The sequence below is a fragment of the Convolutriloba macropyga genome, chromosome 10, assembly GCF_964194025.1.
Source record: "Convolutriloba macropyga chromosome 10, txConMacr16.3, whole genome shotgun sequence".
Classification (NCBI taxonomy): domain Eukaryota; kingdom Metazoa; phylum Xenacoelomorpha; order Acoela; family Convolutidae; genus Convolutriloba; species Convolutriloba macropyga.
The window spans coordinates 19,124,162-19,136,764 of NC_134477.1; the positions used below are offsets into that span (position 1 = coordinate 19,124,162).

General features: G+C 31.4%; 1 protein-coding gene across 1 annotated transcript in view; it reads left to right on the forward strand.

Moving 5' to 3' along the window:
* The window catches only part of LOC142347949 (uncharacterized), a 58,246-nt gene that overhangs the window by 1,029 nt on the left and 44,614 nt on the right, over window positions 1-12,603 (forward strand). Inside the window, exon 2 of the mRNA XM_075399114.1 lies at window positions 6,407-6,515. Coding sequence (XP_075255229.1) covers window positions 6,407-6,515 — 109 coding nt within the window. The remainder of the gene's footprint in view (window positions 1-6,406; window positions 6,516-12,603) is intronic.

Here is a 12,603-nt window from a genome sequence, read left to right on the forward strand (position 1 = left end):
GCAAATTTGGGGAACAAAACAATCTTTTCTGTTTCTTTTGCTGCTACACATACTGAAACAGCAAGAGAGCCGGAGCAAGACTAATCAGCACAGCAGCAACTAGAAATAAAGCTGGTAAACTGCCAAAATACTTCAAAACTTTTTAAATTCTTAAAATAAAGTATTGAGGCTGGAATAAATTGCTGCATTACTTAACTGAATCAAACTAGGCAATTTATTTGTAATGAACTTCTTCCCAAAAACCGTTATGAAAGTGCGGCACTATTCAGTATTTCTCCCTTCCAAAGAATTATCGATTCTTAAAAGAATGCAGATTTTCAACGGATTAATATTTTGTCAGAATCGGAAAAGATGAAAAACCATACATGCTGACTACCTTACAAGCAACAGTGAGCAATATTAATACGCGTAAAATTTATAAAGGAAAAATGCAAATTCACGCAAAGACTTTTGCTTGACCAATGTTTTTACAAAAAAATTGACCTGGTAAAAATAGACCAATGGGAAGAGATTATGTTGATTTCTTGTTGACGCAATTTTTTTTCTCAATATTTTTGGTCCAAGAAAAAATCCAGAGCCCAAATTTAGTCGAAAAAACTCCAGCCTAAATTTTGGGTCAAGCAAGTGTCCAGAGTGACAAAATTTGAGTCGAGCAAAAGTCCAGTTAATTAATAAAGTCTAGCAAAATTTTGTCATGGCTCTCTGGGTCCAGTATGGTCTATTCTTAAACTTTTTTTGTCAAGCATGGTCTTTTCATAGGACAAAGGCATGCGTTCTTAGGTCGCTAGAACAAAACCGTACCAACACCGAAACAAAAAGCGACTTCGATTATAGCTTGGCTGTTTTCTTTTCAAAGTAGAAGGTCTCAACTTTTGCAAACTAATACACGCACCAAATAAATTACCTGTTGCTGATAAAAAGATTAAACAATCTTTAAAATGACTGGGTTTTTATCAACCTTATCCCTCCGTATGTGAATAATTAACTTTTTATCTTCTCCTTTATCGGTTTTGCTTTCATTAGTTTTCCTGACTTTTATATAAGCACATTTCACCTTAAGATTTTTGGCAAGCGTGTTAATAATGATATATCAATCAATTAGTCTAACAAAACACAAAACCATATGAGTATTAAAATAGAGAAGTGTTTTTTTGTTATAGAAGCTTTTATACTTAAACAAATGTTTTTCCAAACTTAATCATTCTTCCAAAGTCATTTTTTTTAATAACTGTCATGTCCGATTTTCTCCCAACATGATCGCCTCTACACTTTATGTGTAGCTAAATTGCATTTTGCGTTTCAAAAAGAGCAGGCATAAAAGTTTGTAAAGAGCAAGATCTCAATTTTTTGAAAGATAAGAAAATATAAGAAAAGAGCTAGGAAAATTCTGCTGATTTTTTATTGTTAGGATTTTGTATCAACACCGAGCTTAGCGTTATTACTCAGTTTACCAACAATTTAAAGAACTTAGATTTCATCTCAATTTTTTGAAACTTTTTTCATATAAAGATTCCGAATTCGATAGACGATCAGAACAATTACCATAGAGCAAAATCAGAGGAACAAAATTCATTTATCTTTCTACTCTTATTACAGTTTGTGTAGTTTCTAAATTAGAGTTTTTTGTTTTGTTATTTATTTGATACCGTCAAAAATAAAACTGTTGCAAAGACCTAAATGTCACCCATTACGGTTAACTGGTAAGATTTTGTTTAGGCACGGATATCTTGTACAAATCTTCAGGAGAACATATATCAGCACATATTTTCTGAGAAAAAACTAATGTGTCAGTTTTTATATAACTACCCAGAAAACTTTGCAGGAATTCCATTCAAATATAATAACGAAAGTGCTATATAGTGGTTTTTCATTCAATTTGCTTGTAAACAACTTTTTGTCAGCAAATGTCTTGTTCTTGTTTTTTTTTACAAAAAATTTTAGAATAAACTATTGAAGAATATGAGAAACCAGTGCTATTATACCAAAAAAATCAATTCTATTTTAAGATTTCTTTCTCTAGTTTTATGGTCCGAGCAAAAAGCAGTTACAGCGAAAGTGAGTTTTTCTAGATAATACTAGCAACTTCTTGGCCCACAAAACATTGATATCAAAATAGAAAAAAAGTACTCTTGAAAATATGTCAGTGGGCATAAAGAGGTTCCTAAATATAAATATAGTTTTTTTGGCCCCAAGCCATCAGTACCAAAAACTTGACTATGAAATAGGTCTCAGATGAAACATTGCAATCTAACTAAGGAAAACAAAAATATTAACTGATTGATTTGCATAACTTTACAAAGTCAATTTCAGTAATTTCAACAATTTCATAAAACTACTAATATAACACTTAGTTGCTTCCAAGAAGTTTTCTGCCTCAAAATATTTTTTTAATGGGTTTTCGTAGTATAATACACAGAATAGCGCATTGAAGAAGTTATCGAACCAATGTCATTATTTCCAAAAAAAATCATTCTTCTTTACTGCATTTCTTTTCATTTTTTCAACGATTCCAATCTTACTTCTGTAGGCCATCTTAAAAGCCAACACCCAGTTAGCACTTTATTCGATATTGCTATGTTTTGCCCAAATATTACTAATTACAAAAATTCATTATGAAAGACTTCAAAAGCTGTCACTGCGGTTTAATAGGAGCAAACGTAATTTCTTAATTGTTTCATCAGACAATAAAATTTTGGTATGAACAAGGTTCAAGAAGAACCATCGCAATTTAACTAAATGATACAAAGAATCTCAACCGATTGATTTTCATTATTAGAATTTTTAATGGGATGAAGTAAATAGTTTACTAATTTTGTATAATTGAAGAAATCTGCGCACATTTTTTTTGTCCTCAAATGCATTGTCTCACTTTTCTGTGGTACGTTACTATATACAGATGAGCTCCTAGGAGAAGATATCGAACCAGTGCCAATATCCCATAACAGCTTTTTTTCGGTTATTTTTCTGTTTGTTTGTGCTGTTGTTTACTTAAGTGTTCAATGCGGCCAAACCTCTTTGGTAAAATTCAAAGTGCGCAGGAAAAACGGTCAACATTATTTATTTTACTGATATAGAAACGTTTTACTGAATGGCTGGCTGGCGGTACTAAACTTCAAGTCAGTTTCAACAGGATAAAAATACTTATTTGCTACTTTTTTTACGTGCATTATTTGCAAACTATGTTTGGTTCCTCGGTATCTTGTCTCTGTTACTATTGTATAAAATAACTCTTAACAGCCTGTTGAAAAAGTTGACTCATTGCCATGATCCTGTGAAAATCACATTTCTGTTCATTTCTAGATGATGATATAACTCAATTATACAAGCCTATTTCTCTTTCTGTACAATTTAAAATGTTACGCTGACTTGTTATAGCTCTGCTTATCGGCTTATAGATAGCACATAAGGTCCCACTCAACCACAATTTTGGCATAATTGTCAACCAAATGAGGAACAGATAGAACACGCCCAAAAATTCAAGTATTTTTTTTTAAAAAAAAGGGGTATGAACAAAAAGATCGCGACTGGGTAACAAGTAGACAAAAAAGACAAAAGGGCAAAACTAAGTAATACTATTTTATTTTTTGAAAAAAATTATTTCCAAAGACACGAAAGCCATTAGCTACAAAATGAAATAATTAAATAGGAACCTTTATTCGTCCAAAGGATGCCGCTGAGACCTGTAATTTTTCAGAAAATGTCACCTCTACAAAAAAGAACGTCAAATAAGAAAAAAGTCAAAAATTAATTTACTTTTTTGTGCAAAAATCCCGTTTCGAAGCCAGTAAAGTCATAACGAAATCCTTAAATTATTAGATGTGACACCAATCTCTTGTGACACCTTCCCGTGACGTCAAACAAAAATTTCATATATGACCTGTAACTAACGAGACTAGGTAACAAATAGACAAAAAAGAAGAACAAAATTGCGAAGTTAAAAATGATTTTTTTAATTTTTGAAAACAATTGTCTTCAGAGTCATGAAAGCCATCAGCTACTAAAATCAGAATATCGGCTCATCTATATTTTTATAAAAAGCCAAAAAAAATTGTCATTATTCAGAAAACTTCATACCACTAAAAAGAAAAATAAAAACGATAGTTAAAAACAAAAGTAAAACATTCAGTCAAATTCTTCGAGAAAGTGGTGTCGAAGCCCTTAAAACAAAAATTTATACATTTAAAGATTTTGACATGTTCAAATGTTTCTTCTTTTGAACACCAATGATGTGATATGTTTACTGCCAATAATGTGATAATGTGACAAAACGAGAAAAAACGTGAAAAATGGGGAAATGCCTTATAATAAAAAAAAAATTGTGAAATCAAGTAGTATCAATGCCAGACAAACATAACTTAACGCGTAAAACCGCAATAAAGATTAAATTTCATTTCAGTAGAAAGAACAAGCATTCTTTTTTTGCTGACACTAAGCTACAAGTTGACATAATTAAGAAAACAAATTGAGGCAACGTTCAAAGAGCCATTGTTTATAAAAAAATCAAATTTTTAAAAAACTCAAATTGACCACAAGCTTTCAAGTAAACAACTATATACATTAATTGGGATTTGCTTAGAAATTTGGTTGTACCTATCAACAGTTAGCTTTGATTTGCGTGGTTCTGTTCTTTAATTAACATAAAAAAGATAAATTTTTTTAAATAAAAAGACGACTGGTTACAAACTGACTCTTTTTGGATAATAACAGTCCAGGATTAGTCCAAAATTAGCCCTGCTAATGCTTTTCTTTCTATAGGACTACTTAAATTTTCAAATATTATGGATATAGATAATTTCTTAGTAAAAAAACCAAAAATAAATGCGTTGTTTTTGATAATCATTGAGTAAAATTGGCAAGAAAAGGCAAATTTTCATTTACAGAGCAGTCTTAATGGAAGTTGAAGTAGAATTAGCTCATTTTGGAGTTTAAAAGGGTTGTGTTTTATGGTTTTTTGGTGGGTAATTCCTGCAAATTAAATCAAAGTGGACTAAAGAAGCTTATTTCGTGCTTTTTTGATGAAAAAGGCTGATTTTTGAAATAATTAGCCAAAATGTTTTGCAACAAAAATTTAAATCAAACAATCAACAATGGTTTCTGTCTTTAAAGATAAAATCAAAAACACTATTTCCAACAATTATAATATTTTTTAGCAAAATGGACGAAATTTATGTAAAAATTCCGGAAAAAGTGAATAAAAATAACGCAAATCTGTCTAATAATCACAAAAATTTAAACGTCCATAACTCGCTCTAGAAGCTACATTTCCAAAAAAATCTTTTTAATTCCATATTTTACTCTGAACGGGCTTCTCAATGGTACCACTCACACCTCTTTACGATGAATATATCGATCGGTCAAAATTGACTGAACAAAAAACCGATTTCAGTATATAGTTCCTCCCCCTTCAAGAGGGGTCGGAACAATTAAATGTAACTCAACAGGTGTTACTGTGGCTTAACCGAACCAAATGTTTTTTTTTAAATTTAGGGGCACCAAATTTTCAGTAGCATACACATGACTATAAAAAGAATCTCTGGAGAAACATCATTATCTATCTAAATAATTCTAAAATATCAACTGATCGATTTGTAGCACTTTAAGTATGATGTAGCCGGAAAAAATTAGCATTTTTAGTTCCTTCAAAAAAGTTGCAAACGTTTTTCTGTCCCTTAAAATCATTTTTTGTTCTTTTGTAAAAAAAAAAGTAATGATAAATGCCTACTGAAAAAGAAATGAAAGCACTGCCATATTTTTCGCTTATTTGTGTACTTGACAACTTGAATTCTAGCTAATAAAAAGTAGCTATCAATGTTATATCTCTTCCTTTTTAAACAAAATCTTACAAGAAAGACTGTTATCTTGTGAAGAAGATAGTAGTATTGCAAGATTCTTGTCAAAAGACTGTTTGCTATGTTGGAAGATCTTGCAAAAATCTGGCGATGCTCTAGTATGATTATGTATAATCTTGCAAGTTTTTCACAGGAGTATTGCTACATATTGCAAGGTAAGCGTTGGTTTTGGACTGGGTAAGGGTCGCAATATTAAGTGCGAACTCACATTGCCGGATCCTCTTCTCGTATTGTAAAAAAAACATCTAAAGAATAAAATTTATGTCAATTGATCTCTAGATTATAGCAAAAATTAAACAATCGAATTTGAAAAATTATGCTACTAAAACTTTAAAATTGTACGTTATATCATGATACTAATGTTGATTTAAATACCAAGAATTTTGACCAAGAAACAGCTTCTTTTTTTTTTAAAAAAAAAACTCCTTTCATTTTTAAAATTATTAACATCTTTATTTAGAACTTTATAAATTCTTAGGTTGAATTGAAGTAGAAGTTTTTTTGAAAAAAAACTAGCGTAACACTTGTTTCTAACTCTGCGTTTTCCATCATTTTAGTTTCATCGCTTTTTGAATATGGTGAGGTGGATAAACCTGCGTGGACATCTCTCATCTTCATCATTCCAAACCACTGGACTTTCTATGGCAGGGATTGCATAATTTTCAGGTAAATTCATTAGCAGACTGTCTTTGAGTATCCTATCTGGTTCCTTTTCACTTCTATAACATAATTCTTGTTAGAAGTGATAAAAATTCGTTCACAAATTAAGCGCATTTTCAACGCAATTCTACCACAAATTTTAACGCAGTTTAAGGGCGCTTCTTTCCTCGTTAGAGCCAATTAATTTTTACAGTCGATTTCCAGTACTTTAAATAAGTTCATGAACTTTTTAAATGAGTTAATAAATTTATGAAAAATTACCTTCTTTAAACAAAAACAAGGTAGACTTTGAATCACTCAGTTGTGCAAAGATTGTGAAAGATGTTAGACCTAATCCAATAGTTCCTGCCTTCAAAGTTTAGGAAATTGTTTGCGTGTCCGGTTTCAAGCGTAGGAAATTGTATGTATGTTTGGTTTAATCGTAGAAAACCGCCGGTATGCTTGGTTTCAAACCACAGCAAATCATCAGAAAACAATTTGTATTTGGTTTCTCGTGATCATATCAAAGCAATGTTAATGTTAACCAGTGAATTGAATGTTCAACAATTCTGCTATATCTTAGACTAAAAAATGCTGATGTAAAAAAAACTCACGGAAATTCTTCGGATAAAATATTTTTACAAATTTTACAAAAGTGACATTTGTAAAAAATATTTTATCCGAAGAATTTCCGTGAGTTTTTTTTACATCAGCATTTTTTAGTCTAAGATATAGCAGAATTGTTGAACATTCAATTCACTGGTTAACATTATGCCCAAATTCTAATCAAAGACAATATGACACTTCAGAGGAACGGCTTGAGACATTCGGCATATTAAAATGTTTCAAGCATTCGAATGGGTTTTTCTTATCTCTATATTACAAATGTTCAAAAAAAATAACAAAACAAAATAATTTTCAAATTATTCCAATATGTTGCTTCCTTCAAATGATTTCACCTTGAATAGAGTGTAACTGATTATTTTTAATTATGAAAAATAAGGCAAAATTGTCCAAGATAATGAAAACGTTATACAAAGTTAATCAGTTTGTATCAAAGATGACGAAAATTGATGACATCTCTTTACTATTCGGTCAAATTGTGGAAACAATTTGTTTATAATACAATTTTCTTAAAAGGAAAAAAAATGTTTTGTGGATGTGAAAAAATTAATCGATACAGGAAAACTCTTGAAAACTAACAGATAAATTTTAAAGATGACAAAAAACTGCAAAAAGTCAGACCTCAAAGAAATAAAACTTTAAAATGGACTGTGGAATAAAAGCCGTTCACGAGCACGCAGCTAGTTTTTTTTTAAAAAAAACCTATATTTTACCATAATGAAAACAAAAACCATAAAACCTAAAAGGTGAAAGAAATGAACTGTATTTAAACGTTTCCAAAAAAATCAACTTCAAAAGAAGTGGTTGAACGGCTATACAGAAAATATAAACCAGTAAAATAGCAATTGGTAGCTCAAAATTAGTCACACTTACATCATATCATTAAGATAACCAAAAAATGAAAGTGAAGAAATTTCGAAAACTACAAGAAAAAACACTTTTGCGGGCCATTTATTTTAGGTCAGTGACAAAATTTACAGTCACTCTATGAGGTTAAAAACAATAGTTTGCAATGAGCAAAAAAAAATGTTGAACATCATTTCATTATTTTGTTTCACCTAGACTCAATTCAAAATAAGCATAGCATCAAAACTCATTGAATTAATTTTTTGCAGCAAAATTTACACAAGCTAAATGTCGCCATCAATTGCAGTTTAGATAAATACAATAATCAACGTAAAATGCAAAAAAAATGAAGAAAACAAAGGTTTTTCACAAAAAAAAATTATTATTGATGAACCCAAACGGCTAATAGTGACAATTGAAATCTCAGAATTTTAACTTGAATCCTTCCTCTCAACAATTTCTATTTTTGCTCTGGCCATTTGACACTAACAGATTTTCTGATGACAGTTGTGTAAAAAAGGCAATGCGCAGTCATCGAACATCTGTACAACTTTTAAACAGATTCATTTCTACCATGCAATAAGCAAAATGACTGAAAAGAACCCTAAGAAATCAGTTCCTCTTAAAATTTAAAACAAAATGTTTGGTGAAATTTTTCGTCATTTGTTTTTGAAAAGACTATTTCTGGAGAAGTTCATGTCAAAAAAGAAACCAGTAGCTAAAAGAACTGAAAAATTGGCCTAAAAAAATCTTCAGGGGAATAAAAATTGACAGAACAGCTCGCAGAGGCTGAACAAAGAAGGTATAACTGGGTTTTGCAACTAAATTGTACGCATGAACATGTATAAAAGCAAATGATAACAACATGACTTATATCTCGCAACAAAGTAACAAAAGACTTTTGACATTTTAAAAAGTCTCGGCTTTGATAATAATGCTGGAGTTTTTACTAGTGACCTCCGTGTTGCTTGAGTATTAAGAGCGTTGACAGTTTATATCTAATTTTTTGCAGAAATTTTAATTGAAAACAAAATCTTAGCTAATTTTTAAGTCTATTTCTTAAGATATTTAATACCCTTGATCATGTTTAAATTTTTATAGTTTTTGATAGATTAAGTGTCATCTGTTTCTCGTCGGCAAACCCGTCAATTGCAAAATTTTTGACTGGTTTTCACTGCTCGTTGCCGGAAAATAAAATTACAAAATTGCAACAGATAAAAGAAAATTTTCTGTCAAATTCCTCACATTTTATTGAGTTTTCTGAAAACGTTGTGAATTTCGCAATGAGAGAAAAATATTGTAGACAACTTCCATTGTCAGCAAAAAATCAGCTGCATTTCAAACTAGTCCTCTGTGTGTAGGAAATGGAGGTAAAAATAGCTCGCATATCGATTTTGTTATAGTTTTTTTTAAATCAAATAGCAAAAATATTGAGAAATCCGCCTGTGTTTTATTGAAGAAGTGTTTAACAATACATAGTACTCATTTTGGATCATACTTCCTTTTTAAAAAACTAATACAATATTGGAAACTAATTTAAACACACACCAATAAAACATAAACTTTTTGAGTGATAAAATGAAAACAAAGGCAAAGGCAAAAAAGTAAATGCCACAAACTTGCTGACAATTCGAGAGCACAACGAACAATATCTATTAACAGGACAGCAGGCCATAATAAAAAAAAAGTTGGCTAATTCGTACCAGTATTAATTGTCAAACAATGGAGATCAATTTTCTTATTATAGTAAATTTTTAAACACAAATAACTCCTATAAAAGAACGAAATGAAAAATTTCTTTTATGTAAAGTTTCTATCTTGACGGGCTCTCTAATGATACCACTCATGTCATTCTACGTCAAATATATCGATCGGGCAACTTCTAATGAATAAAAAACAGTCGCGCATATAAACCCACGGTCATATAATGTAGTTTTTACCGTTCATGTACTGTAGACAGATAAACGTAAAGAAAAATACTGTAAGAACAAATGTTCAGACTAAGGTGAAAACTTTGGTTTCCACAAACCGGGTCAGCAATCAAACAGCGTTTCTTGTTATCACACATAGCCAGTATTAAATTTTTGTTAATTTTAGTTTTAGTTTCATTTTAATTTTGATTTTAATCATTTAAATTCAAATTGAGTTGCTGAGTTGATGGAATCTGCAACTTGAAAATTAAACTTTCTTATTGAAGAAAGCTTACACACCTTTGCTACAACCTGTTTTTTCGAGGATTGCAATTGGAGTGCAGTTTCTCTGGCTCTACTGGGGTAAGCCGAAGTATTTAATATCAGTTATCCAGTTAGATCGTTCCTATGTTTTCAGGGGTGGACTAACTGTGAGAGTAGCTCAGTCTGCCCCTTCAGTTTTCTGGGGCGGTTTGCCTGTAAAAACAATTGAAACCAATCCCCAACGTCCATTTTTATGCACAAGTCAGAAGTGGGAAAAGAAAGGTACCGAAACAAGTAACCACGCCTCTGATAGTTTTCTCTACGGCTCCTGCAATTTAAACTGCAAAAACTACTGCTTCAACAGATGTGTCACCTGAGAGGTTCATGGCGTTGAATAAAATAAATGGTGCTTTTTGGGCCTGCGTTGCCTGTAGAGAAAACGTCATAGATAATCAAAACAACGAAATCGAAAATTTGCAAAGTGATTTTCAACAAAGATTACTGAGTTTAAAAACGAAATGCTAAACAACATAGAAGAAAATATATTGACGCCTAAAATTCACGACACGAGACTGAATCTCAACAGATAACTGAGAATTTAGGACTCAATGTTGATCTAACTAATCAAGCCATTTTTTTGAGTACAAGAGAAAATAAGCTATGCAATTGAAACGTATTGGACAAAATAAATCATGACAGAAAAACCGTTGAAGAAATTGGAGTCCAGGCATTAAATTCTGAAGACTTTTTTCGTCTTTTAATTTGCCCCAACCCACACCGTCCGCGACCGCTGTTTGTGAAACAAGGATTGCAATATCATATTAATGTCAAATTCAGAATTGAGGGCCGACAATTTTAAAAAAACGGTTTCTATCAAAAATTTGAGTGAGACGAAGACAAAGTCTAGAGATTCGCGTTAAACTTGCCCAATCCATAAGCATCAACCGGTCAGACATTAAAATTAGATCAGCCATTTTTCAAAAACAAAATGATTGATAATAACATCTATAGAAGAAAATAGTCGCCTAGTAGCAAACTCTCCTGATTCCAGTTGACTACCTTTAAGTAGGATTTTGCGTGCACTATGATTGAATTGTTGTTCATGATTAAAATTGGATAGACGAGTTGAGTTGGATACCCTCCTGGAAACTATTAATCCCTACATTGTTTGCCTCACAGAAACTTGGATAGACCGTAATATTGGAAACCAAGAAGTCTCAATTATTCAATCTTATTGAATTCAGTCGCGACCAGATAGAAAAGTTGGAACACATGGAGGCACCCTAATAGCAAATAGAAACACATTATATTTCAAAATGGAAGCTTTGAGAACAAATTCAGATTTTTTTTGTCATTGTTTATATGTCTACAAGGAGGTTACAATCGTTATTCTCACCTTAATAATTTCCCAGCTGACAAATGTGGACTCAGTGCAATCTTGTTACGCAAAACAATTCAGAATATTGCACTAGATGTCCAGGAAGATTGAAACCATTGAATCCTTCACTTTCTTTCGGAGTTTTGACATTCACTTCACTTACACAAATTGGCATACATTAAGTTAAAATTCCTCTTTCGAAAAATCAGACTTGAAGGAATTGAAGGAATCGTGATCTAAGACCTCGTTCTCAAATCACAAATGTTTGTTTGCTTGTCTTTCGATTAAATATGCTGAGCAAAAGTTGTGCCAAAAAAAAACGTTAAAATATTGGCAAAGCTAAAAAATTGGGACGAATTTACGATAAATTTTAATTTTCCGATGTCTTCAATTAACTCAATTGACAAAATTATCAATTCATTTTATCGTAAATTAGAACTGGCGTCTTCGATTAAAAATCCAACAAAAACGTCTAGAAGAATCAATGCGTCTTTTTACATGTCCTCTAACAGTATCCATTTTGAAAATAAAATCAGAACAACTTTTGAAAAGTATACCAAAACGCGGAGAAAATTTCACGACTCAGTGAACAATTATCCATTTCTCTAAATAAAGACAGGAAAAATTTCGTTGAGAAAAGCAAGCAACATACGACGGATATCAAATATGAGACAAACAACAAAAAAAGCAGGTTGTGCCAAACGAAACGGTGTTTTTATACGATATGGTGTTCATAGGAAATGAAGTTTTTGGATATAAGAGCATTGCAGAATCTTTAAGCAAAAACTTTGCTTCTGTTTTTGTTCAAGATGATTCTGAGAATGCCATTTTATTAAATCAAAGTCCAGAAACATTTCTTGGTTGATGATATTAATTTAGCGAAGAGGCTGTGAATGTTGAAATCAAAAACATACGTAGTGGTGCTATTTGATGGAATCAGCCAAAAAAATCTGAAATCTTCTTTTCTGTATTTTTCGTAATCAATTTTCATTTGCTTTCAGTTGTGTCTAATCAAATGTAAGTTTCTCAGTTTGTGGGAAACAGAGGATGTACGACCCCTTTATTTGTTAGATCTTGTTCTTGTACGAGCCCC